Here is a 25876-nt window from a genome sequence, read left to right as displayed (position 1 = left end):
CAGTGACCTAAAGATAAAGTCTCTCTTGGTTTATCACTCTGAGACCCTCTAGTCTGTTCAGAAAACATAAAGTCATGAAGAATAGGCTAGGGGTCATGTGAAGATCTAACGCAAAAGCGTGGGTAATAAGAATACTTTTTCTTGAGTGGATCAGGGAGGCTTTCTGTCCTACTGTTAAGAAATATCTAGAGCACAAAGGTTTACCAGTCAAGGCTCTCCTCATCATGGACAATGCTTCTACTCACCCACAAGATTTGGAAGAAGAATTGGCCGAAGAATTCCCATGGCTCTCAGTCAAGTTCCTCCCACCTAACACAACTCCTCTACTGCAGCCTATGGACCAGCAGGTTACAGCTAACTTCAAGAAGCTATACACCAAGGAACTATTCCTAAAGTGCTTCCAGATGGTCTGAGATACAGATTTAACCCTTAAAGAGTCCTGGAAGGAACATTACAACATCCTTTCCTGTGTGGGGTTAATTTAGAAATCCTGGGCCAATCTCTCTCTAAGGACATTGAGATCTGCCTGGAAGAAAGTGTGGCCTAAAATTATACAGAAGAGAGACTTTGAAGGGTGTGTAGAAGAGCCTGAGCCTTCAATTGACCCTGTGGTTGATGACATTGTCACTATAGCAGAGTCCATAGCCTTGTAGGTAGACAGTGGTGATATTGAGGAACTGGTAGAGGAACACTTAGAGGAATTGTCTGTAAAGGAACTTCAGCAACTTCTGGCTGAGGAACAGAGAATGACAGATGAGCAGCTTTCTGAAGAGGAAAGGGAGTATCAACAATCAATGCAGCAAGGTTCTTCTGAAATAAAGGAAACCCTGAAAAAATGGACAAAGCTACATTTATACAGAAGACTCAACCGGACAGAGAAAAAGCCAATCATTGCATTCACTTGCTTAATGATGATGCCATGTCATACTACAGAAGAGTGTTAAAGAAAAGACAGAAAGACAACCTTAGACCAGTTTTTAGTTCTGAAAATGATGAAATCTAGTGAGCCAGAAGCAGGTCCTAGTGGGCTCTCCCAAGAACAGAAAGGACACCAGAGAGCCAAATTCCTGATGTTCTTATGGAAGGGGGCTCTCCTTCCAAACAATAACCACCTTCCATTTCATTCTCCCTTCATGCAAGCCAAAGATGCAACTTGCAACTTGAATGGTGAGTACAGTATGAAATTGTTGTTTCTGGTAAACTAGGTACATTTAACTTTAATTTTTAACTTCTTATTGAATACACTAGGAAAATTATTAGTGTTTCTGGTAAACTATGCACATTATATAACCCTTTTTTAGAGAAGGTTAGTTAAGGGGTGTTTCAGAATGCATTATGAGTATTTCCATTATTTCTTATGGGAAAATAATCTTGACTTAAAACCAACTTGAGTTATAACCAGTCCTCACAAACAAACTGAGTTTGTAAGTCAAGGGTCCACTGTATTTGATATAAGGGCTATTAAAATACCTAACATGACTTTTTAAAAAGTACAGAAACAACTGTAATGCATTCCTATTAAAATGAAAAAAAATTACCTCACTTTTTGAGAATGTTAAACATGGAAAGATATCCTCCTGATAGATTTTGTCTAAGAAAGGACATGTTCTGTCCATTGTGGGCTCATCCTTCCAAGATCTGAATTCATTATACAGAGATAAATCAGCCTAACAAACAAAAGACAACATGAAAAAAGTTTTAAGAAGAACAAACATAAAAACACTTTATAAAACCAAACACTTTTATAAAATCTAAACACTACTGAAAAGGTAATGCTCTTTACTTAAAATAATAAATTGAACTGTTCCTAATTATAATATGAAAGCAATTTTTCTTTTAAAAAAACAACTCCCAAATGACTAGCCCTTTCCAATGTATCCACTATGGTCTCCAATGACACCACCATTTTCCTCACCTTGTGTCCCCCCCAAATTAATGACGGAGCTACTCTTAAGAGAGGTACACACTGTTCTGAATATGAAAACTGGTGAAGTCTTTTCTGAAAATAATCAAAAAGCAATTTGGAGCCAAGTTAAGTTTTCAAATAAATTGAGAATAAATTATGAAATCTAGTTTGAGTCAAAATGATACTAATTGTGCTATTACTTCAAGGCAGTCCTAAAAGAACTTCCAAAATGTTTACTGAAAACAAGAAAACAAAAAGAAGTACACTATAGTTTACTAAATTGGCCATTAAACTTTTGGCATTTTGATGTCCAGTGTCTACTACCATCTGAATTATCAGTAATACATCCACGGCTAGCACTTGCCTTCTTAAGCACTTCTCTAATTGTTCCTCTTTTTTCCTTTTCCTCATGATAAATGTTCTCCAATTATTCTTCCCTAACGATTCTGAGATTCCCTTAGCCTCCCTAGCTCCATACCATCTGCTGGACTACAAAGTTGCAGCCACATTACCCAACCAAACACAGAGTGCTCTCTCCTCATGCAGTTCTAAACCTCTGTATCCAGATGCAATGGGTACCCTATGAACAACACACTGACTGCAGCCTGCAGCCACCTTCTGGGCTAGCTTAATCAAAGGTGCATGTAGTTCACATGAAAGTAACAAGAGGCTGAGTGTACCCAAGCTTTCCTACAGATTCTAAGGTGTATAATGGCAATTTCAATGTAAATTACTTCATCCCAATTCATAAATTCCTTGAGTCAAAGCTAGAGGCAAAAGGATAAAGAATATTAGCAGATAAACAGTAACATTTCCAAATTCCTTCTTTGTAAAGTTTACTGGAAAAAATGGACGTAAATCCCAAAGCAGGTAAATGGAATTCTAAGGAAAGACTCTAGTTTAAAATCAGTAATTTAAACCATTTCTTAAAAGCTGACTCTTGCAAAAACTATGATAAGCAATTTATAAACATTTAATCCTCAGAGCTGTGCAAGACAGATATTATGATCCTTCTGACAGACAAGGAAGCAAAGACTGAAAGTAACTTGCCCAAGGTTACACAGCAAAAAAATTCAAATTCAAATCTATGTGGCTTGATCCCAAAGCCTTGCACTGCATACTTGTGTCTGCATGCACGCATGTGTTTTAAATGCCTACAGAAGATATGTCACTAATATCATGATTGAGTGTCCCATCATGTTTTCTACAGAAAGACAGAAATACTTCGTTTTCTTTCAGATTGTTATATCTGTTCTAAGAATTATGTAGGTCAAATGTTTATGTTTCCTAAGTCTAATAAAACTTTTTGACATTTATTACAAAACATCAGAACATTAAGATACATCTGGAAAGCAAAAAGTTATTATTTTGAAGTTACATGTTGCCTATTCATACCTTAAAGAATTTCAAAATCTAAAAATGAACTCTTTAAATGTTCCATAATAAAATATTTAAATTTTTAAGTGTAAACAGTAGGGGAAAAATACAAAGTTATATACCTCCTCAGAAACTGTAGCAAAAATACAAGTTTTATTAAGCAACTAAAAATGCTACTCAAGGGCCAGGGATTTAGCTCAGTGGTGCCACTGCCTGCCTCACAAACACAAGGTCCTGAGTTCGATCTCCGGTACCAAAAAGAGAAAAGCTACTCAAGGGGCGGGGATTTAGCTCAATGGCCTTGCATCTGCCTGGCAAGCGCAAGGTCCTAAGTTGGAGCCCAAGTACCAGGAGAAAAAAAAAATGCTACTCAAGAAAATCAGAAAGTTTTTTAAAGTTTCTTAAATATTTAACAGATATCAATGTGAATTTTAGATTTGTTACAGATTTTACTAAGTACTGAACTTCTCTCTGATTAGCATTTTTAACTAAAATGCAATTCAATTAAAAGACTAAACTTTGGTTATTTAATTTAATAAATTCCTAGATTCCATGCCAAAAATTAACTGAATAAATATAAATAGCTTCTCCAAGATTAATGACGAATTTTAATTCAACAATGTAAAATACTGCTTTTAAAGAAAAAATGGGGGAGGGGTGCTCAATGAATTACTGATGAATCTCACTGGAATCATGTGCATGACATCATCATGTGCAATGACAAAATTTAAGCTATTTTATAATTACATAATTTTTACTCTAAGCATTCAAAACACATAATATCTCAGTTATCTTAATAATGTCTTCTAAAATGATAAGGCTATCATTTCTATTTTTGTTGCTTAATTATCTGAATTAACTCTAGAATTCCCTTACCAATATAAAATTCTGCTTCTCAGAATTTAAATAAAAAGTAACATACTAATCTTTAATTACAAATCACTTTATTTTCACATATTTCTTAGATTCATATTTTATTACAGCACTCTACATTTGGACTAACCAAGTCATTAAAGCCACTCACTCTCCTTTATGTAAGACATGACAGTTTGTTTCCTAAATAGAAAATTGAGATTAAGAAACTTACCAAGTTTCTAGCAGGTACTCCAAGGTCAGGCAGGTAGAGAATGGAAGTGAAGAATCCCTGAAAGCAGCCAGCTCTAGATAAAGCCTCCCCCATCTTAATATTGCACATTTTGTACTAAAAATTTTGCTGGCAAAAATTATAACTGACACCTCAGTGATGAGAATTAACAAGTACCAACAGAGTCAGAGGGGACAGTCCTTGACGAGTTACCTCTTTGCAGTCTTTTACAATTGGCTGTATCACACTGAGGTCCTGATGACTGCCACTCATAGCACTGCTTGTACTTTTATTTCTTGTATGCCCCCTTTTAAAAGGTGTCTTTCCACCTGGCAGAGGCTCTTGCGTAGGTGATGTTGGAGAACTGGACAATACAAGCGTCTTCAGTGCAGCTACTTCAGCTTGAAGAACATCAATCTTGAAAACAAATCAACATAGTCAAACACACTAAACAGTTTTATGACAGATGAAACTATATGTTAATGATTTGGGTAAAACACCTTCAAAGATGGAAAATAAATTTAACTGATACTTCCTGTAGACTAATAAAAAGAAAATACATCCAAGGTTTTTGATGTTTCCATGTGGTTCAGATTCAGCTACCAGTTATGAAATCAGATGAAATTTTTTAAACTATCAATTTTCAAAATCACTAACTATAACTTATGATTAGTTATAGCACACTCCTAAAATACCAAAATTTACTAACATTTAGATATCTTTTTCAGTGAATCAGGAAAATAAATATTAACTTTAAAATATGATTTTACAATCCTTTTGACAGTGCAAGTGATTTACAAGGTTTTCAATTATTTGGTTCTAATATAAATGGACACCAATGTTCACTGCTATTTTGTATTGTTGTGATATAGTAGCTATTTTCTTTATATTTTTCTGTAAAAAAAAAAAAAGCACTACTTTTACTATTAGGACAAAATCCAGTAGATGTTGAAGTATCTTTAACACAATAATAATTTATTTATTTATATGTTATATTATTGAACAGTAAAAACTTACTTTCCCTTGTGCTTCTTTTAGCTGTTTTTCTGCAGTTGCCTGCTTGACATTTGCTTCTCTCACCATCTTATGAGCTTCCTGAAAAAGTTAATTATCTCATATTTTGGAAACAAAATATTTAGCATTTGTTTTCAAAAAATTTTTACCAAGTGTCTATGATTGAAGCAAAAATATACTGCCAAAATTTAATCTGAAATTAAGAAATCAACTGTGGAAATGGCAGCAGACATCAGAAAAAGATAAACTAACAGGAACCAAGAATAGGTATCCCCCTAGTTATTACCTATTACCACTGAAGCAGTCAAATTGAGTTTAATCATCCTGATAGATGCTATGCAGACTGTAAAAGTGACCAACAAAACAAAACAAAACAGACAATGGCCCACGTGTCAAAACCAACTCCTTTGCACGTTCACAGCAAAAATACACAGGAAGGACAAATAAAAAATATGAACACATTTATAATGTAATTTACAGGAATTACAGAGAAGTCTCAGAGCTTCCAAGAAAATCATTCACAAAATAATATTAAGTAAAAAATTTGTACATGGCAACCCAAAAAGGTAACTCAAAGTTCACTCTTTAATAAGGTCTTAATTTTAACACCATAAATATGAAACCCTAGATATTTAATTACTTTTTATTCATACACTATCTACTCATCAAATATATATTCATGATATTTCTTTGTATCATTCTAGGAGCTGATAATATACTAGGTCCCAGCTCTTAAAGAACTTTTCTTACTACGTTCTAATAATCAAATAAACATCAGGGTAAAAATTCTGAATTTTATTCCAAGTGCAAAATGAAAACTTCTTAAAGCAGAAGAACAATATGATCTTGCATTTTAAAAAGATTACACTGTTATATGGAATAATTCCTACAAAGATTAAGGATGGATTGGAACAGTAGGGAATTATATAATCCCCTGGGATGTAAGAATTTATATTTAGAACTTCAATTTATAGTTTACTTGAATGGAAGACAGAGAGGAGGGAGGTCAAAGATATTTTAATACGTATATAGTCTGACAACTGCACACTCACAAAGGTCTGTCAGCTACTCAGTGGTAGAGTAGAGGAGTAAAAGTTCACTACATCAGAGCCTGATGCTGGCATTCCATTTGTCCACTTGCTTACAGTATACTGAGTTGCAGTCTGAGCGTGACCATTATCATGAATTTACAGGTCACACTAGTTTAAAAGAATTCACTATCAATAATTGTTATGGTTGGGATCTAAAATGTCTCCCAAAAGTTTCATGTGTTCAAACGTCGGGATTTGGGAAGATGCCCCACACGGGCATGATATTCTCAGAGCTGAATGTGCTGTTAGGCAGTGGGGTCTGGTTGGAAGAGGTGGGTCACTGAGGGCATGATCCGGAAGGCTGCGTCTCCTTCCCAGGCTCCTCCCTTCTCTCTGCTTCTTGCCCACCATGAGATGAGCACCTTTCCTTCAACTGACCCTTTTACCGTGTGTTTCCAGACTTAGAGCCAGCCAGCTACGGACTGAATCCTCTAACAACCATGAGCCAAAATAAACCTCTCCTCCTTTAAGTTGAGAATGTCAGATATTTCGTCTCAGCAATGAAAAAGTAAGTCAATGATTTTAACAAAATGAGATTAACTATAAAAAATATTCTATGTACCATTATGCTGATTAGCTTGGCAAGGTCCTTAAGAGCTGTCAAATTTAATGACCATTTTCCTTTTAAAATTAACAATGTTTCAGATGTGCCAAATTTTTCTGGGATAAGTAAAAACAGAAGATGATCTGGGAGATATTTTTTAAATAAAATATTTTAATTTTTAAAACATTTAATCTGATGCTTCAAGATAAGTGATATTTACAATTGCTGAAGTAACTTGTACTATGGAAAGAATATTTGTTCAACTGTTTGGAAATTAACTGTTTTCATTAATAACAGACTATGCAATTTGCGTAAAATTTCCAATGGAAAATAAGAAAAGTTGACAATATGTTTAAAAATGTGCCTGAATGAAAGTATAAGAGAGCTAAAAAAAATAGTAAAACTTTGGGGTCCAGATCAGGAAAAGTTAACCCAGAAAACTGAAGTACGAGTTGAGGTGGTCTTTCCACTAGAGACAAGGGACACAGTGAAAGATAACCCCCTTCCATGTAAGTGGGGTCCCAAATGGAAAGAAGGGAGCCAGTCTGAGGCAGGAGTATTATCTAAAAAGATAATGTACAGAATTCTGCAAATCAACAAAAACATCAAAAGGTAGATTTTTTTTAAGTTTGAAAATTAATCTATCATTCTCTCCTTCTGATGCTGAAAATGAAGTAAGCACAACCTATAGCAGGAGTCAGCAAACTTTTTCTGTAAATGGTGAAATAGTAAATATTTTGGGATTTGAAAGCCATATACAGTTTCTGCTCCAACTATCCAACTCTGATTTTGCAATATGAAAGCATCTACAGGCAATACATAAACAAATAAATGTGCCTTTCTCAGTAAACTTTATGAACACTGACAGTTGCATTTCGTATTATTTTTCCATATATCCATCACCTCACAAAGTTGTGTTTCTATTGTTTTGTTTTTAGGGTGATAATGGGAACATTTAAGATCTACCTTCTCAGGAAATTTCAAGTATACAACAGAGTCATCAGGCTGCACCTTAGACCTCCAAAATTTATTAATTCTGCAAAACTGAAATCTTGTTACATTTGACTAACATCTCCCATTTCTCCCATCTATCAACCTCAGGTGAACACCAATGTACTCTGTGCTTTTACAAGTTCAACTTATTTAAATTTCACATGAGACCATGCACCATTTTTCAGCATATGGCTTGTTTCACTTAACATAATGTCCCCTAGGTTCGTCCATGTTGTCTCAAATAGCAGGATTTCTTTTCAAGGCTGAATAACACTCCAATTTTATACACATCAGATTTTCTTTACCCATTCATCCACTGATGGACATTTATTTTCATAGCCTGGATAATGAGAATATTGTTTCAATGAACATGGAGTACAGGAATTAAGAAACTAATTTTCTCTCCTTTAGATGTATACTCACAAATGGGATTGTTGATACTTCTTTAATTGTTTTTTTTTTTTTGGTACCAGGGATCGAACTCCTGTCCTTGCAGTTGCACAGCAGGTGGCAAAACCACTGAGCTAAATCCCCGGCCCAATACTTCTTTAATTTTTTGAGGAAGAACCTCCATACTGTTTTCCATAATGGTGGTACTAATTTATATTTCCACCAACAGTGTATGAGTTTTTTCTCCACATCCTTGCCAGTACCTGCTACCTTCTGTGTTTTGACAATAGCAGTTTAATAGGTGTGGGGTAGTATCTCATTGGAGTTTTGATTTGGATTTACCTCATGGTTAGTGATTTTGAGCACCTTTTCATATACCTACTGGCTACCTGCATGTCTTCTTAGAAGTATCTATTCAGGTCCATGGCCTATTTTTTTTTTTTTTTGGTACCAGGGATCGAACTCGGGACCTTCAGCGTACACGGCAGGCACCAGAACCACCATAGCCTATTTTGAACTCTACTGTTAATTGGTATTCAGTTATTTACAGATTTTGGTTAAAGTATCAAGCCCATAACACATACAGGGTTTGTAAATATTTTCTCACACAGTAGCGTGCTTTTTCAATTTTTTGATGCTATGCAGTGGCTTCTCAGTTTGATGCATTCCACTTACCTATTTTTGCTATTACTGCCTATGCTTTTAGTGTCATATTCAAAAAAAACACTGCTCATTGTCAAGGAGCATTTTAAGATCATGATATACAGTGTATATACAGTTACTATTTTGTTATGAAATTTTATTTTTTCATAGAAGTGTTTTTGTATTTTATTAATATCTACTTGTATTACATTAAAATAAGAATTGTCATGTACACATACCAACACCACATGATGAATGTAATCATTATGTGGTACAAATGTAGTAATAAAAATTTTTTTAACAATGAAAATTTTTAAAAGAAGCATTTTGTTTATGTTAATTGTTTTATAGTCTCAGGTCTTACGTTTAAGTCTTGAACACATTCTCACCAGCTTCAATCACCAGTGGTACACGTATGATTGTCCCAGGGGGCAGCTGTACTGCCCAATGAGACAGTCATGTGTGTACCACCAGTGGTTCAAACCAACGAGAACAAACACGTTCAAATCAGAGCCAACCAGCAGTGAGACATATGAGTTACAGCCGCATCCTGAACATGTTTATCAATTTGAGACTTTTGTTCATGGTTTGAGATAAGGGTCCAATTTAATTCTTATGTATGTGGATATCCAGATTTGCCAGCACCATTTATTGAACAGACTATCCTTTTGCCACTGGGTATTTAACTCCCTTGTGAAGATGAGATAATTATAAACACAATTCTGAGCTCTTTATTCTGTTCCATTGGACTCTTTACCTTTTTATCAATGTCACATTGTTTTGTCACTCTGTCATATACTTTGAATTCAGAAAGTGTGATACATCCATTATTTATTTTTCTTGCTCAAGACTGCTTTAACTATTCAGTTCTTTGTGGTTTGTAGTATTAGTTTTCTCGTTACTGGGACAAAATACCTGACACCCACAACTTAAGGAGAAGTTTAATTTGGCTCACAGTCTGGGGGTTTCAGTCTATGGTAGGCTGACTCCAAGTTAGAAACAGCACGGTTAAAGGGCATGGAAGAAGAAATCTGTTCACTTCATGGCAGCCAGGAACCACAGAGAGAAGGGAGGAGCTGTAGGAGAAATATTTGTCCTTACAGGAATAGACACTTATTTCCAGTATGGATTTGTCTTCCCTGCATGTAATACTTCTGCCAAAAGTACCATCCATATACTTATAGAATGCTTCATCCACTGTCATGGTATTCCACCCAGCATTGCTTCTGACCAAGGAACATACTTCATGGCCAAGGAAGTGCAGCAATGGGCTCATTTTCTTTATATATATATATTTATTGGTACATTTTAGGTATACATTTACATTTATCACTGGTGCTTGTACCTGAACATGATGTATCTTGGTTCTTATTTTTTCCCCATTACCTGTGCGCCCTTCACCCCCTCCACTCTTCCCTATTTACATAGATTTGTTTCCATTTTTTTTTCTTTTCTCATAATTTTTCCTTTCCCTTCTTCCCTTTCCCATTCCCCTCCCTTCAACCCTTCATCTTTGGACCTTTTTGCCTATTTCCAATTATCCAATACTCATTTTAATCATTTTCATCCTTATTTACACTTTCAGTTTCTCACACTAGAGAAACTATTCGGTATTTACACGTGTCCTGTTGCCGTACTCTTAAGTGAAATAAATAGGACACACGTGTAAATACCGAATAGTTTCACTAGTGAGAGAAACTGATAGTGTAAACAAGGGTTAAAATGAATATTGGATAATTGGAAATAGGAAAAAAGGTCCAAAGATGAAGGGGTGAAGGGAGGGGAAGGGGAAAGGAAAGGTGGGAAAGGAAAAACTATGAGAAAAGAAAAAAAGTGGAAATGATGTCTATGTAAATAGGGAAGGGCAGAGGGGGTGAAGGGTACACAGGTAATGGGGAAAAAATAAGAACCAAGATACATCATGTACAGGTACAAGCACCCAATGATAAATGTAAACGAATCATATACCTAACACGTACCAATAAAAGAACTTAGAAAAAAAAAGTATGGCCTCAATATGCATCCATTTAGCTATAAATGTCTCTAGTTTCTCATTCTTTATGGCCGAGTAGTACTCCATTTTATTAAAAAAACACATCTTCTTTATCCAGTTTCCAGTTGATGGGCACTTGTGCTGTTTCCAAGCTTTAGGTATTACAAACTGTCCCGCTATAAACATAGGTGCACATATATCACTGTGTTATGATTCTTTTAATTCTTTTGGGAAGATACCCAGCAGGGGAATAGCTGGGTCAAATGGGACCTCTAGTCCGAGTTTTTTGAGGTATCTCCCTACTGATTTCCACAGTGGTTGCACCAGCCTGCACTGCCACCAACAACGGAGAAGGGTTCCTTTCTCCACACAACCCCATCAGCATTTGTTATTGGTTGATTTCTTGATAGCAGCCAATCTTTGTGGGGTGAGGTGGAATCTCAGCGTTGTTTTCATCTGCATCTCTCGAATGACCAGTGATGTTGAACATTTTTTCATATATTTATTTGCTGCTTTTACTTTTTTGAGAAATGTCTATTCATTTCGGATGCCCATTTTTGAATTGGGTCTTTGAATCTGGGGGGGGTCTGATTTTTTTCAATTCTTTACATATCCTAGATAGTAGTCCTTTGTCTCAGGTACAGCTGCTAAAAATTTCTTCCCACATTGTAGGTTGTCTCTTAGCTCTGTTGGTGGTTTCTCTTGTAGTGCAGAAGCTTTTTAATAAGATGAGATCCCAGTTGTTGATTCTTTGTGCTAGCTCCCATGATACTGAAGATTTGTTCATAAAGTCTTTTCCTATGCCAGTGTCATCAAGAGTTCTACCTAACTTCTCTTCCAGCAAGTTTAGTGTTTCTGTCTTAATATTTAGATCTTTAATCCACTTCGATCTTAGTTTAGTGCACAGTGATAGGTATGGGTCTAGTTTTAATCTTTGCCAGGTTCAAATCCAGTTTTTCCAACACCAATGGGCTCATTTTCACAGAATTCACTGGTCTTACCATGCTCCTCCATCCAGAAGCAGTGGAATGACAGAACAGTGGAATGGGCTTCTGAAGATGCAATTACAGCTCCATCTACATGGCAATACACTGTAGAGCTGGGGCAAGGTTCTGCAGACACCTGTATATGCTCTGAATTAGTATCCAACATATGTAACTGTTTCTCTCATCTCCAGGATTTATGGGTCCAAGAATCAAGGTGTCAAAATGGGAATGGTACCACTCAGTAATTACCCCAAGTGACTCACTAGCAAAAACCTTCCTATTCCCATGATCTTATGCTCTGTTGCATTAAGGGAGCTCCTGTACTCCAAGTATAGTCTTCCCTACCTCCATTATGGAGCAGTAGTTCAATTTTACGTTGATAGTCTGGATCAATCTCCCCCCACCAACACCTTACTCCCTTTTTAGCTTGTTGACTCAGAAGCACGAGAAGCCCAACGTGACCAGAGCTAAGTTTTAGCTTCCACTTCACTGAGATCACTGTTGTGCTTCCTAGTAGAAGCCTTTCCCCCTCTGGAACTAAGATTTCTAAGCCATCTTTCAGTACTACCATGCCCTGTAATGAAGGTCAATGGGAAACACAACCCAACCCAGGCAGGCTAACAAATGGCTCAGAATTTTCATGAATTAAGGTATGGGTCATTCTACCAGGTAAAGAACCAAAACCTGCTGAGGTGCTTGCCGAAGGTCAAGTGAACATAGTAGGTAGAAAATGTTAGTCATAAATACTAACTATGACTGCATGACTAGTTATAAAAATAAAGATTGTAGCTGTCCTGAGTATTCTTTCCTTTTTTGTTGGTACTTCTGTGCATATATACATATATAAAGCAGATATTTGTTTTCTTTCTAACATGTTGATTGACTTAACATTGGTACTTAACTATAGTGAAACTTACATCATAATATTTAAGTTATGGAATGTCAGGAGAAGAGCAGGCATGACAGAAAGAAAACCTCTATCTTCCAGTATGGAGCATTAGTGTATCTGTTCGTATGCAAAACAGTTGTATCATGTTAGTCATAATTATGAAACATGCTATTGTATTTGGAGATTAAGTATGGTTTAAAGAACTGTGTCTGGATGTCAAGTTGACAAGGGATGGGTTGTGACCAGTAATCATGGTATGCAAACTGAATGGATTAATAAACACCTCACAGATTAGTGGAGCAAAATTCTGGGTATGTTTGTTGATGACTGATATGAAGACCAGCAAACAGAAGGGAAGAACCACCCTAGATATTTGTGGCACCATCCTACAGCCTCAAAAAAAAGAAAGGAAAAAGAAATTGTCTCCATTTTGGAAGAGCTCCAGTCTTTGCCACCTTTGAACACTGATCTCCAGTTTCTTCTTCAGCCTTTCAGCTCAGACTTGTATCAGTAACTCTACGGAGAGCTTAAAAGGTCTACAGCCTTTGACTTGCACTGCATCTTGATCCCTCTTGTTCTGTGGCTTCCATCTTCTTGTGTTGAACAGCTACTGGATCATCTGGCTCTCCAGTACATAGGTGGTCATTGTGATTCTTTCACTTCTAATTCCACAGATGGCCACTGTAGACTCTTCTACCTCTGATTATGTAAATCTACCTAATAAATTTCCTTTGAATGAATGAATGAATGAAAATGTGCTTCTGTTTCTCTAGAGAACCCCAACTAATACTACTTCCAAAGGCACAACTCTAGTGACACACTTCTTCCAACCAGGCTCTACCTCCTAAAGCACATTTAACTATAAACTCATCAATGGATTAATCCACTGATGAGTACAGCACTCCCATGATCCAAACACTTCTAAAAGCCCCACCTCTTGAATACATGTGACTTTAGGGGACATTTTAGATCTAAATATAGCATGGTTCCATACGAATTTCAGAATTTTTCTATTTTTGTAGACAATCTCATTGGAATTTTCAAAGGGACCACACTCAATCTGTTGAACATTTTTGGCTGTATGGACACTTTAACGATATTAATTCTTCCAATCCATGAACATGAGGTGTCTTTTCACATATCTGTGTTTTAAGTCTCTTCACCAGTCAATTATAATTTTCAGTGTACAAGTATTTCACTCCTTTGGTCAAATTTATTCCTAAGTATTTGATTCTTTTCGATATTTCTGCAAAATGAGATTGTTTTCATTTCCTTTTCAGATAGTTCATTATTTATATGTAGAAACATCACTGACTTTTGTATACTGAAACTTTATTAAATTGACTTATTAGTTCTAACTTTGCTGTTGTTGAATCTTTACAATTTTCTATATATATGACGATGTTATCTGCAAACAGATCATTTTACTTCTCGTTTTTTCTTATCTAATTGCTCTTGCTAGGACTTCCAGTATTGTTACACAGAAGTGAAGAGTGGGCATCCTTGTCTTGTACCAGATCTTAGGAAAAAAAAATTTCAGTTTTCCCCTCATTGATTATTATATCTGCTGAGGTTTTCATACGTTCCTTATTGTGTGGAATTATATCACTTTAGTACCTATTTTGTTGAGCATTTTTAACATGAATAGATGCTGAATTTTGTAAAATGTTTTCACTTATTGAGATGATCATGTGATTATCTATTAATGTAATGTATCACACTGATTGATTTGCATATCTTGAACCATCCTTGGACCTCTGGGATAAATCCTACTTGGTCATGATGTATAATCCTTATCATGTGTGGTTGAAATCAGTTAGTATTTTATGTAAAATTTCTGTACCTATATGCATGGGGAATATTGACCTGCTGTTATTTATTCTTGTGGTTTCTTTGCTGCCCTTTGTATTAGGATGATACTGGCCTTACAGAATGTATATTCCTTTGTTCTATGGAAAGATAAGATTAGATAGATAGGAAGTGAGATAGACAGTATCTTGTCCATTTGGGCTATGTTATACAGTTCACTGTTTCCTTATTGATTTTCTATCTGAATCATATATTCATTATACCAAGTAGTGTATTAAAGTTTCCAACTATTACTATTTTGCTATCTCTTCAAATCTATCATGGTTGCTTCACAGATCTAAGTGCTTTGACGTTGGATGCATATATAATTGTTATACCTTCCTGTCAAGTTAACCTTTTATATTTTGTCTCTTATGCCAGTTGTGACTTAAAGTCTATGCTGTCCACTCCTGCTCTTTGGTTACCAGTTGCATATTTTTCCACTTCTTCACCTTTAATCTGTGAATACCCTTACATCAAAACTGAGTATCTTGTAAATAGCATAGAGATAGGTTTTTGTTATTTATCAATTCAGAAACTGTTTTTTGACTGAGTTTAGTTCATTTATATTTAAAGTAGTAATTGTAAAATAAGGATTTATTCTTTCCATCTTGCTACATTTTTTCAGTTGTGTAGTTCTCTTGTTCCTCTCTTCTCTTGTATTGTTATAATTTGATTATTTTTGTGGTGATATACTTTGATTCTATTTGTTTTTGTAGTTTGAGGGGGTTGCCATGAGAACACTGGTCTCACTAGAAATAATGGTATCCAGGTAAGAGACACAAAGGCAAGAGTTGTCTGATGACATCATTGCAGCAAAATAAAAAAGGATGATTTTAAAGCCACTCTAAGTCTGTTGTATCAAAAATTGGTCAAAGAATTTCATTATCTCAGTGGAAAATGCATTTGAGAGCTGTGTTCTCCATGAAAATGTCAATAAAGATTGTGTTATTTATATGTACAGAGTTAAAACAATCGCTAGCACAACATGAGGACCTATCCAGACACAGATCCCTCCTCTATGTCCAGGGCCCCTGCATAATTTCCTGGGCCACCCACAGGGCCCCAGGGCTTCCACAGGGGCAGCAGAGGGGACCTGGTAGGGGGCAGGGGATGGGGCTCATAGTTGGGAGGCTCCTCCACAATCCACATGCTTCCTTAGGATTCGAGGTACAGAGATCTCAAAGTGCCTGGTGGGTTCTAGAGCCTGCTAGGGATTCTTTAGGGGTGGGATAAATGGTGGCAGCAGTGTCAGAGGCAGCAGAGATGACATCCAAGCCAACATCGTGGTGTGAGGGCCCAAGGCAACTGAGCTGGTGCTGGTATGAGGGCCCAAGGCTAGAGGGGAGGAAGAAACCAGTGCTGTGTCCCAAGAACATTTCTAGGACTGCTGGCCTAATGGAGTCCTTCTCAGGGGGTGGATGGCACAAATTAAGGAACTACAGGGCACAAGGTTATACAGATTTTGAGCTGGGGGGACATAGAATTTTCACAGCTGCTGGCTCTTTCTTCTCAGTGGCCAAGGGTTGAGTCTCAGTCTGGTTGTTCATTCAACTTTATACAGTACCCCATCTGCTCCTAGGTTGTCCAGCTCAGCAGTGTCATAGTGTATCACTTGGGGACCCTCATAGGGAGAGTTGATAGATTACATGACTAGAGCTTGGGGCTGGCATCATTTCAGGGGCTGTCACCCCAATCCTTGTGAAAACCCAGGGCATTCAGGTTTTCCTCTGAGATGCTGAAGTCCTGGAACTGCAGCAGGTGACATTCTCTCATGTGCTGACACTGCAGGTACTCATAGCTATTGGCTCTGCAGATGGTGATCATCTGTGGGCAAGTCATCATCTGCACCTGCCAGTCACAGGAAGTGCACTTCTCCCACTCAAACAGTTGCCTCATGTGGTGGATTAACTAATGGGCAACTTGGAACACCCCGCTGAACTGAATCAGCGTGGTCCGGGTATGGAAGACCCACCTGAGGACTGTTGCCAACAGCATAAAAACAGGACCAGACAGCCAGGCATGGAGGTGCATGCCTGTAATCCCAGCACTTGGGAGGCTGAGGCAGAAGGATCACTTCAAGTTCAAGGCCAGGCTGGGCTACACAGTGAGTTCAAGGCCAGCCTAAACTACACAGTGAGACTCCGTCTCAGAAAGACCAAAAAAAAATTGTTGATTTTCTTGGAGAAGTTTGCCATGGCTGGTTTTCCTGAAGTGAACTTGGCTGTTCTTGTCAGAAGAGGAGCTTGGGTCCTCGCTGTCTCTGGGAATGGCTGTTGTTCTTTTCAGGGAAGCCCTGATCTTCACCTTGAGCGTCACTCCTGGGTCCAATGTAGATCCCTCAGCCTGGTGGCACAAATCCTTCACCCCACCGGTGCAGGCTTTCTAGCTTCCATCACTGGTTTTTGGGCCTTCCCAGTGTGGATCCTCAATATATGAGATATTGCCACAGGCTCTAGGGCTTCAGCTGGACTAGTGCGGGACAGTGTTATAGGATCCAAGCCTTTGGCTGGATTCTTCAGGTCTCTAGTGTATAGACATATCTATTGTATTCCTCTGCCTTTGATCTTTTGGGTGAATATTATAAAATGATCCCATAAATTATGTGTCCTATGTGAAATCTATTCCCTTCCAGGCCCTGACTACAACACCTCCTAAAGCCTGCTGCATGATCCAAATCAAGTCAAAAGCCCTCCTCCATCATTAGCCTCCCAACTGCTTCCCAGATCTCTACCACCTCTTTCTTTGGAGTGTCCAGACTGGGGACTAGCTTGGTGTCCAGGTCCTTTCTCAGCTGCTTTATAGGCTTCTTCCACCCATCCTCATGGGCTGCCACCTTGAATAGCATGCTCTGCATCATCCTGTACAGCTCCAACACTACTGTCTCCACTGTCTCCTCTTGCCTGTCAGAGTCCTCCTGTTGGGTCTTTCAGCTTCCTGCACCATCATTTACCTTGTTCTACACCAGGGATTTGATTTCAGTCTGAAGGATCTTGGAAGTCATCCAGGTGAGTCTAGATCTTGTCCACCACTCTGTTCCTGTCCAGCACTATGTCCAGCACTATGTAGCAATTCTTCATTTTCTCTGTTTGAGTCTCTTCTGACTAATTTGCAAATATTATTTGCTAGTATAGTATTAGAGAACATAAAAATTCACTAGAAAATTTTCTGGAAAAATCTTTCCACAACTTGCAACTGAATTGAAATTTGGTATATTACTAACTACAGGAAAAGATACACATCTTACATATGGATCAGTATATCTGTGAGTACCAGCAATATTACAGCTAACATTTTCAGTTGTCACATATCCCTATTTTCTATTAGTACATGTTTGCAGTACATAATGTTTCCATTCCTTGTGTGGAGTTTGCACGTGTACATAACACATCTTAATTTCTTTCTTCAACTCTTTTCTTTTCCCCACCCCATTCCTTCCATCTCTTGACCCCCTTCCCATCTGAGAAAGATCTCTCTCCGTACTTCCTATTATCGATCTTTTATTTTCCTCTTTATTTATATTTAAATGACATTTAAGTTTGTGCATCTGATTTATTTCACTTAATATTATGGTCTCAAGAGTATCCATTTTCCTACAAATGATTCAAGTTTATCTTTCTTTGTGGCAGAGTAATACAGTATTCCATTGTGTGTAAATACCACAATTTCTTCATCCATTCTGCTTCCGAGATTTAGCTATTATGAACTGTGCTGCTATAAACATGGGTATGCATCTATCACTGTAGTGTGATGACTTTAACATCTTTCAGGAAGATACCTAAAGGGAATCTGGAGAAGGGGATTAGCTGGGTCAAATGAAATTTCTAGCTTTAGCTTTCTGAGTAATCTTCATACTGATTTCCACAGTACTAGTTTACATTCCCACCAACAGTGTTGAAGGGTTCCTTTCTCCCTGAAGCCTCACCAGCATTGGTTATTATTTGATTTCTTGATAATAGCCATTATTACTGGGATAAGATCAAATCTCAGTATTGTTTTAAATCGCTTTCTCTAATAGTCAGCAATTTTGAACATTTTAAAAATGAAACAGACTGGACTATCATCGGAGTCATAAATTGTTAAAATAAAATTTTCAAAAAAGGGTAACATTCATAGTCCTCACTAAATATATATTAAAATACACATATAAGAAATGTTTCAGTAAGAATAAAATATTTTTGTATTATAAAATTTTTAAGTATTTTATTACTGTATCATCTTTTAAAACTTTCATGTTTTAAATATACATATGTACATGTATATTGTGTATGTAAACAATTTGTAAATACATGCTGTCAATAAGTATTAGGTATATGCTCAAATTTTCCATTACTGACAGAGTACAGAATCAAAATATTTGGCATCTATTGGTCTAGCTAAGAAATGACAGTAGCTTCAAAAATGGTCTGCTTTATAGTCTGGAGGTAGCATCACAAGACTTTACTGAAAATTTGAATGTGGGATGAAGGAAAGAGGTATCTCATGATGATTCCTTTACTACAGCTTGAGACAAAAAAAGTTCCAGTTATGACTTTCATAGAGCCTAAAGCTAGAGTCAGTCATGAATCTGAGAATCAGCATAGCTTATTAGCCTTCCATTGTAACAATCTATGCTTATAAAACTTACAGCATTGTTGAGAGACTATAAGGCACATCACTGAAATGTACTAAAAGTATCTGATAAAACATTAAAATGATCTTTTAAGACCACCGTTTTTTCCATATTAAGTCCAAACTACTTCATAAAGCACTCTTTAAACTGACTTAATTTTATGTTACCTCAAAACTGGAAGTGTTGGGCTGGGGATTCAGCTCAGTGGTTTCACCGCCTGCTGCGCAAGCGCAAGGACCGAGTTCAATCCCCAGTACCAAAAAAAAAAAAAAACTGGAAGTGTTATAAGAAAATATTAACACTGGAGTTCTTGTATGTATTTGATACTTTTAAAACACTCAATTAAAAAAAAAAAAAAAACTCAATTTTGCTACATGTAAAGTATAATTATATTCAAGATGATTCATCACACACAATAATAAACTCCTAATTTGAAATCACACGTTAAGTTTACCAGAGGTGTACAAATTGAGTCTATTCTGAGTAATTTTGACTCTCAAAAATTATACACACATAGGGGCTGGCGATTTAGCTCAGTGGTTTTGCCACCTGCTGTGCAAGCGCAAGGACGTGAGTTCGATCCCCGGTACCAAAAAAAATTATACACACAAACTGCAGCCAAAAAATATTTCCATAAGACAACAGTAAACTAAAATTGTGAAGGCACAATTAAGATTACAGAAAACCTTTTAGCCTTTTCTTGCAAGTCATAAACAATTAGTTTGAGTACAATTTTCTTTATTAATGTACATTACTTCCAAGACAGCATTCAGTGTCAAGGCTTTTAACCTCTATTGGATTAGGGATAGATTAGAAATCCAAAACTGTTCTTTCTTAAGAGGTACTTTACTCATTGTACACACTGCATTTCTGGCCCTCTGTATCCTGCTACAGAAGGAGAAGTTTCTGCTTATTTCCCTTCTACTGCATACCTCTAAAACTGAAATAGATGTTGCATAAATAAAAATAACAAAAGGTGAATTTTTCCCTTAACATTTTTATTACAATAAAAACTTTATGAATAAATTTTTAGGGGAAAAAGAAAATACTGTTAAGTTATAATGGCATTAGCCATTACAGTAACACATCAACATGTTTTTATAAGGATCTTCTAAAAACTCAAGGTCTTAATCCAAAGAAGACACTTGATGGCAATGGTTCTTTACCATGCACCCCCTAGAAATACTGTAAGTTGTCAGAATGATCAGGGAGTATTACTAGCATTTTTTTCCATAAAGCCTAGTAAAATGGTTAACTTTACCTGCCAATTTGATTAGATCATGAGAGTGGCCAAATGCTTGGTCAAACACTACTCTGAGTATTTCCGTGAAGGTGTTTTTAACCGACAGTAGCATTTAAATTGATAGACTGAATAATGCAGAGTGTCCTTTAGAACGTGAGTAGGTCTCATCCAATCAGCTTAAGGCCTAAATAGAACAAAAAGGACTACCTTAATAAAATTCCTTCTGCCTTCGGATTCTGACTGAAACATCAGCTCTTCCTGGTTTTCAGGCCTTCAGATTCAGACCGGAACTATACCATCCAGTATCTCCAGCTTCTCAATTCACCCTGCAGTTCCTGGGACTTGCCAGCATCCATAACTGCATGAGCCAATTCTTTAAGGTAATGAGTGCTCATGCCTCCATTCTCTCTCATACACACCAGTCGCTTCTGTTTCTCTGTACCAGTGACCTCCTACTCAGACTCACTGGTCTGATTAGGTAGAAATTTTGGTCAAGGTGGCAGGAAGAAATACTGAGGTATGCCTTCTAACATTCCTCAAAACACCCCTATCAGATTTTCTTTCACATCATTTTAAGTTATAGACTCTATATTGCTTAATAATTTTATTCTATTTTTTGCTTAGAGGACTTAACAAACATAAAGCTAAGTATGTCCTTTTTCCGAGATTCTTTCAAAAAATAAGTCTACCAGTATATAAAAATTGAGATGTTGCTGTTGGCCAAGACATAAATAGACCAACCTCAAACAGACTAGCTGTGAGTTCTTCCAATTCCTGTCCAAGTTGATCTCGAACTTTTGAAAGCCTTTCACATTCTTCATCTTTTAACTTCAGTTCCTATGAAAAATTGATAATTTTATTTTGCATCTCCATAGTTTGAAGTTAGATCCAATAGATTATATAATCTTTACTAATAAAATTAACAAGATATTAATACTGTTTTTTCCATATGCTCACAGTAAAAATGATTACCTAGTACGTGCTACACGAAGGCAATTAGGCAAGCCTAAAATTACAAATAATTTCAACACTAAATTTTCACATCTCTCACAAAAAATCAAAAGATTAAGTATAAGTATGTATTACATATAAAAATAATAAAATTACTTAATTCTTTTTCCCTTAGCTTTTCTCCAAACAATATTCATTTCCATCAAGCAAGGAATTTTTAAATTATGTTTATTAATTTCAATAAAGTTCAGTGGCTTTTTCACATTTATATTAAAATCATTTATTTGTATATTATTCATATATTAAAATCACTTATTTATTAACTAAAATTTAGTTAATCTAAAATTTCTATGAGACTATACACAATTCACATTGCAGTAAGGTAAACTATGCATATTAGCATTTAAAGTCAAAAAGAATGTCAATGACAAAAATTACATCTTACATTTATATATGACATTTATATATGATTTCTCTATAGGTCACAAATAGATGTTCAAAAAATCCTTTATGAGGTGTTAAAATATACAATTTTATATGAAATAGTCCTAAACCTTTCAAACACAGAGATAAAAAAAAATTCAATCTCCTTATCTACTAGTCACAATTACACCAGTAAAATCAGTTAGTATTGCAATTGTGGTGGCAATATACTTTTTTTAATCTCCCAAAGTCAACTCCTGAAAACCAAACAAACCAACTAGGACAATCAGAAGAATTTAATGACTACATCTTCAACAAAAACAGGTAAAAGGCTGGGGATTTAGCTCAGTGGTGCCACCACCTTCCTCGCAAGCGAAAGGTCCCAAGTTCGATCCCCGGTAACAAAAAAAAAAAAAAAAAAAAAAACCTAGGTAAAGGATAATTCCCACAAATCTCAGAATATAAGAGAACGTGTCTAAATTGTCCACAACGCAGGACCAGCAGCTGAGCAGAAGAGATCAAAGGAAAGTGAAAGGGGACTCAGAACCCAAGTATCACTAGTGAATCCCTCAAAAGGAGTGCAGTTTATCATTAGAGAAAACTGGGAGATCAGATCTGAGAACAAATGGAGAAAAGCAGAAAGATTTTCACAGGCTCCACTTCCAGGTAAATGCAACAACCTATATATTCCATTCAGCAGGCTATGAAGCTCTGAACTCTAAAGCATCTCAGAAATGGTCAGCAAGAGCCCCTTGCCAAAGAATAGAATCTCATGCTAAGGCAAAAATGTGCAGGACAGAAACAATAGAGATAGGAGAAAGAACAATCAGATACAAGAGGAGGAAAGGGGTAGCAAAATTCCAAAGGAAATAGATTACAGAAAGTACTATAAAGAGAAAATACTTTTCCGGTAGTGGAACAATAAGCCAGTAAAGCCCTCAGAAACACTGTGCTGGAGAAGAAAACTGCTTGAACAAAGCTAACCTCTGAAAGACAGAAATGGCTACACAAATGCACTGATGACAACCAAAGGGAAATTGATCCTGGCTTACCCTACCACTTTACTGGACCATCTTACAATCCAAAGAATAATCCAAGGAAATAAAATTCATATAAACATAGGAAACATAAACAAATATGTAAAGTTACAGCTGAATAAGCACAAGAAATTCTGCTGTGTTATTTATTGCAATGTAAGATGACTATAGGTAACAACAATGTACCATACATTTCAAAAAGCTAAAAGGACTTTGAATGTTTGGCCATCACGAAATGATATCCGGGGCCAGTGATTTAGCTCAATGGCACCACACCTGCCTTGCAAGCGCAAGGTCCAGAGTTTGATCCCTGATACCAACAAAAAACAAGAAATGACACATGTAATCCAGCTACTTGGGAGTCTGAGGCAGGCAGAAAGCAAGGTAAAAGATCAGCTTGGGCAACTTATGGAGATCCTTTCTCAAAATTTAAAAACAATAATAAAAAAAAAACATTTAAAGGGGCTAAGGATGTAACTCAATGTAAAGCCATTGGTTCAATCACCATTAGTGCCTCCCCGCAAAAACTGATAAATGTTTGAGGAGATATGTTGAACCTGACTTAAACATTACTCAATGTATACATGTACTGAAACATTATATACTGCCCCATCAATATGTACAAATTTTATATTTTATTAGTTACAAAATTAACAACAAAAAAGTTAAACATAAAGCCAAGTCACCTGTAAGGGAAAGAAAAATTAGATTTTTCTTAAACATCAACAACACTTTATGCTAGAAAACAATGAAGTAACATTTTTAGATACTCATGGGGGAAAAAAATGTGAACTGAGTACTTTATATCCAGGCCAAATTTCCTTCATGTGTGGACCACAAAGTATTACAAGCCTATATGACCTTAAAACTGTCTCTCCCCTGAACCTACCTGAGTAATGAAACAGAGGATTAAGTTTCAATAACAACAACAAAACCCACAGAATCTTTTATTAAGGACGAGAGGTGAGAAGAAAACATATCTAACAACAGGTCTGTAATTAAAAGTCAAGGATAATCAAAACGAAGGCAAGCCACAGACTGAAAGTATTTGCAAAGACTTATCTATAAAGGACTGTTAAAAATAGGCAAAAAATCAGAACAGACATTTAATCAAAGAAGATATACAGATGACAATTAAGCATATAAGATGCTCAACATCATTTCTGACTAGGAAACTACAAATTAAAACAACTATGAGAGAGCTAGGTGTGGTGGGTCATGCCTGCCATCCCAGAACTGTGGGAGGCTGAAGAAGGAGGGTGGCAAACTTGAGCCCAGCCTAGGCAATTCAGTGACTTAGCAAGATCCTGTCTCAAAATCAAAAATGAAAGGGCTAGGGATGTAGCTCAGTTTAAAAGCCCTGGGTTAATTACCAGCTCTGAGGAAAATAAACAACAGTGAGCTGTCAGTACCTGCCTATTATACTAGTGAAAATCTGAACACTGGTAACATCACATGCTAGTGAGGGACTCATTTCTGGCTGGTGGAAATGCAAAACAGTGCAGCCACTTTGGAAGATGGTTGGGCAGTTTCTCACAAAACCAGACAGATAGGGGCCGGGGATTTAGCTCAGTGATTCCACCTTCTGCCTCACAAGCCCAAGCCCAAGGTTCAGAGTTTGATGCCCGGTACAAAAGAAAAAAAAACAAAAAACAGACAGATATCTTCCATATGATCCAGCACTAGCGTACATACTCAAAGGAGTGAAACACTTACATCTATACAAAACCCTGAACATGGACATTTATAGCACGACATTTATTTGTAAGTGTCAAAACAGCCAAGATCTCTTTCAGTGAATGAATGGATGAATAACTGTTGTGCATCACGACACTTCAATCTCATTTGATGCTTTAAAAAAAGAGCTACCAAGCCAGGAAAAGACATGGAGGGAAAGAATGCATATTACTAAGTAAAAGAAATCAATTTGAAAAGAGTACATACTGAGTTGTATGTTGGAGTATTTCCAACTGCATTATATCCTGGACAAAAGTAAAACTATCAAGATGATAAAAATATCTGACAGGCTTTAAGAGGAAAAAAGACAAATAAGCAGAGCATAGAGGATTTTCAGGGCAGAGAAACTATGCTCATGACACTATATTGGATACATGTCATTATACATTTTTCAACTCATAAAATGTTCAACACCAAGAGTTTTGGAGATAATGAGTCAGTAGAGCTTAATTATTAATAAATAATTTATTAACAAATTCATCATGCTGGTGGATGACTTTAATAGAAAGAAGAATATCTGAGAATTCTACTTTTAATTTTGCTGTGCATCTAAAACTGCTCTAAAAAATAATGTCTATTTTTTACAGGGGATAAAGTTGGCAAAAGAGTATATAAATTATATAAACTTTGGGAATATAGAAGCAACAAATACAAAACAAAAAATCAGGAGAAAGCTTAAACTCCTTAACATCTTATGTATTACCTGCAAGTAACATGAACAACTTCAGGCTCACAAATAAATTAATATAAACCCAAATATAGGAGGAACACATATAACTAGAAATAATTGATACAACAAAAGAAAAGAGCTACTAGATAACTTCAGTACTGTTTATGATATGGAATAAAGGCAGTATCTAGGGCTAAAATATATAATTATTTTTATTTAAAAGTAATAACTGAAGAATATAAGAAAATGGAAAGACATCCCCTGTTGCTGGGTAGGAAGAACTAATATAGTGAAAATAGCCACACTTCCGAAACTGCTATACAGATTTAATGCAATGCCACTTGAAATTCCACTAATATATTTCACAGAAATAGAGAAAACAATCCAAAAATTCATTTGGAACCAGAAGAGACCTAGAATAGCTAAAGCAATTCTAAGCAACAGAG

At 36.3% G+C, this 25876-nt stretch overlaps 1 protein-coding gene across 4 annotated transcripts in view; it reads right to left on the bottom strand.

The window, feature by feature from the left end:
• The window catches only part of Rab3ip (RAB3A interacting protein), a 72216-nt gene that overhangs the window by 10015 nt on the left and 36325 nt on the right, over positions 1–25876 (bottom strand). For 3 of the 4 annotated variants that reach the window (XM_004845053.3, XM_021258531.2, XM_087192491.1), the window contains 4 exons: positions 21354–21449; positions 5385–5462; positions 4581–4784; positions 1539–1667 (listed from right to left, as the gene is read on the bottom strand). In XM_004845053.3, the coding sequence (XP_004845110.1) occupies positions 1539–1667; positions 4581–4784; positions 5385–5462; positions 21354–21449 (507 nt within the window). Of the gene's footprint in view, positions 1–1538; positions 1668–4580; positions 4785–5384; positions 5463–20630; positions 20799–21353; positions 21450–25876 lie in introns of those variants that run through there. The other variant, XM_004845055.4, reaches the window with a different exon arrangement.

Source organism: Heterocephalus glaber, unplaced genomic scaffold (assembly GCF_053883595.1).
Source record: "Heterocephalus glaber isolate CG9 unplaced genomic scaffold, H.glaber_assembly_v1.0 deba00001571, whole genome shotgun sequence".
NCBI classification, from domain to species: Eukaryota; Metazoa; Chordata; class Mammalia; order Rodentia; family Bathyergidae; genus Heterocephalus; species Heterocephalus glaber.
The sequence above is the reverse complement of the archived record's forward strand: the minus strand, read 5'-3'. Positions and strand labels throughout refer to the sequence as shown.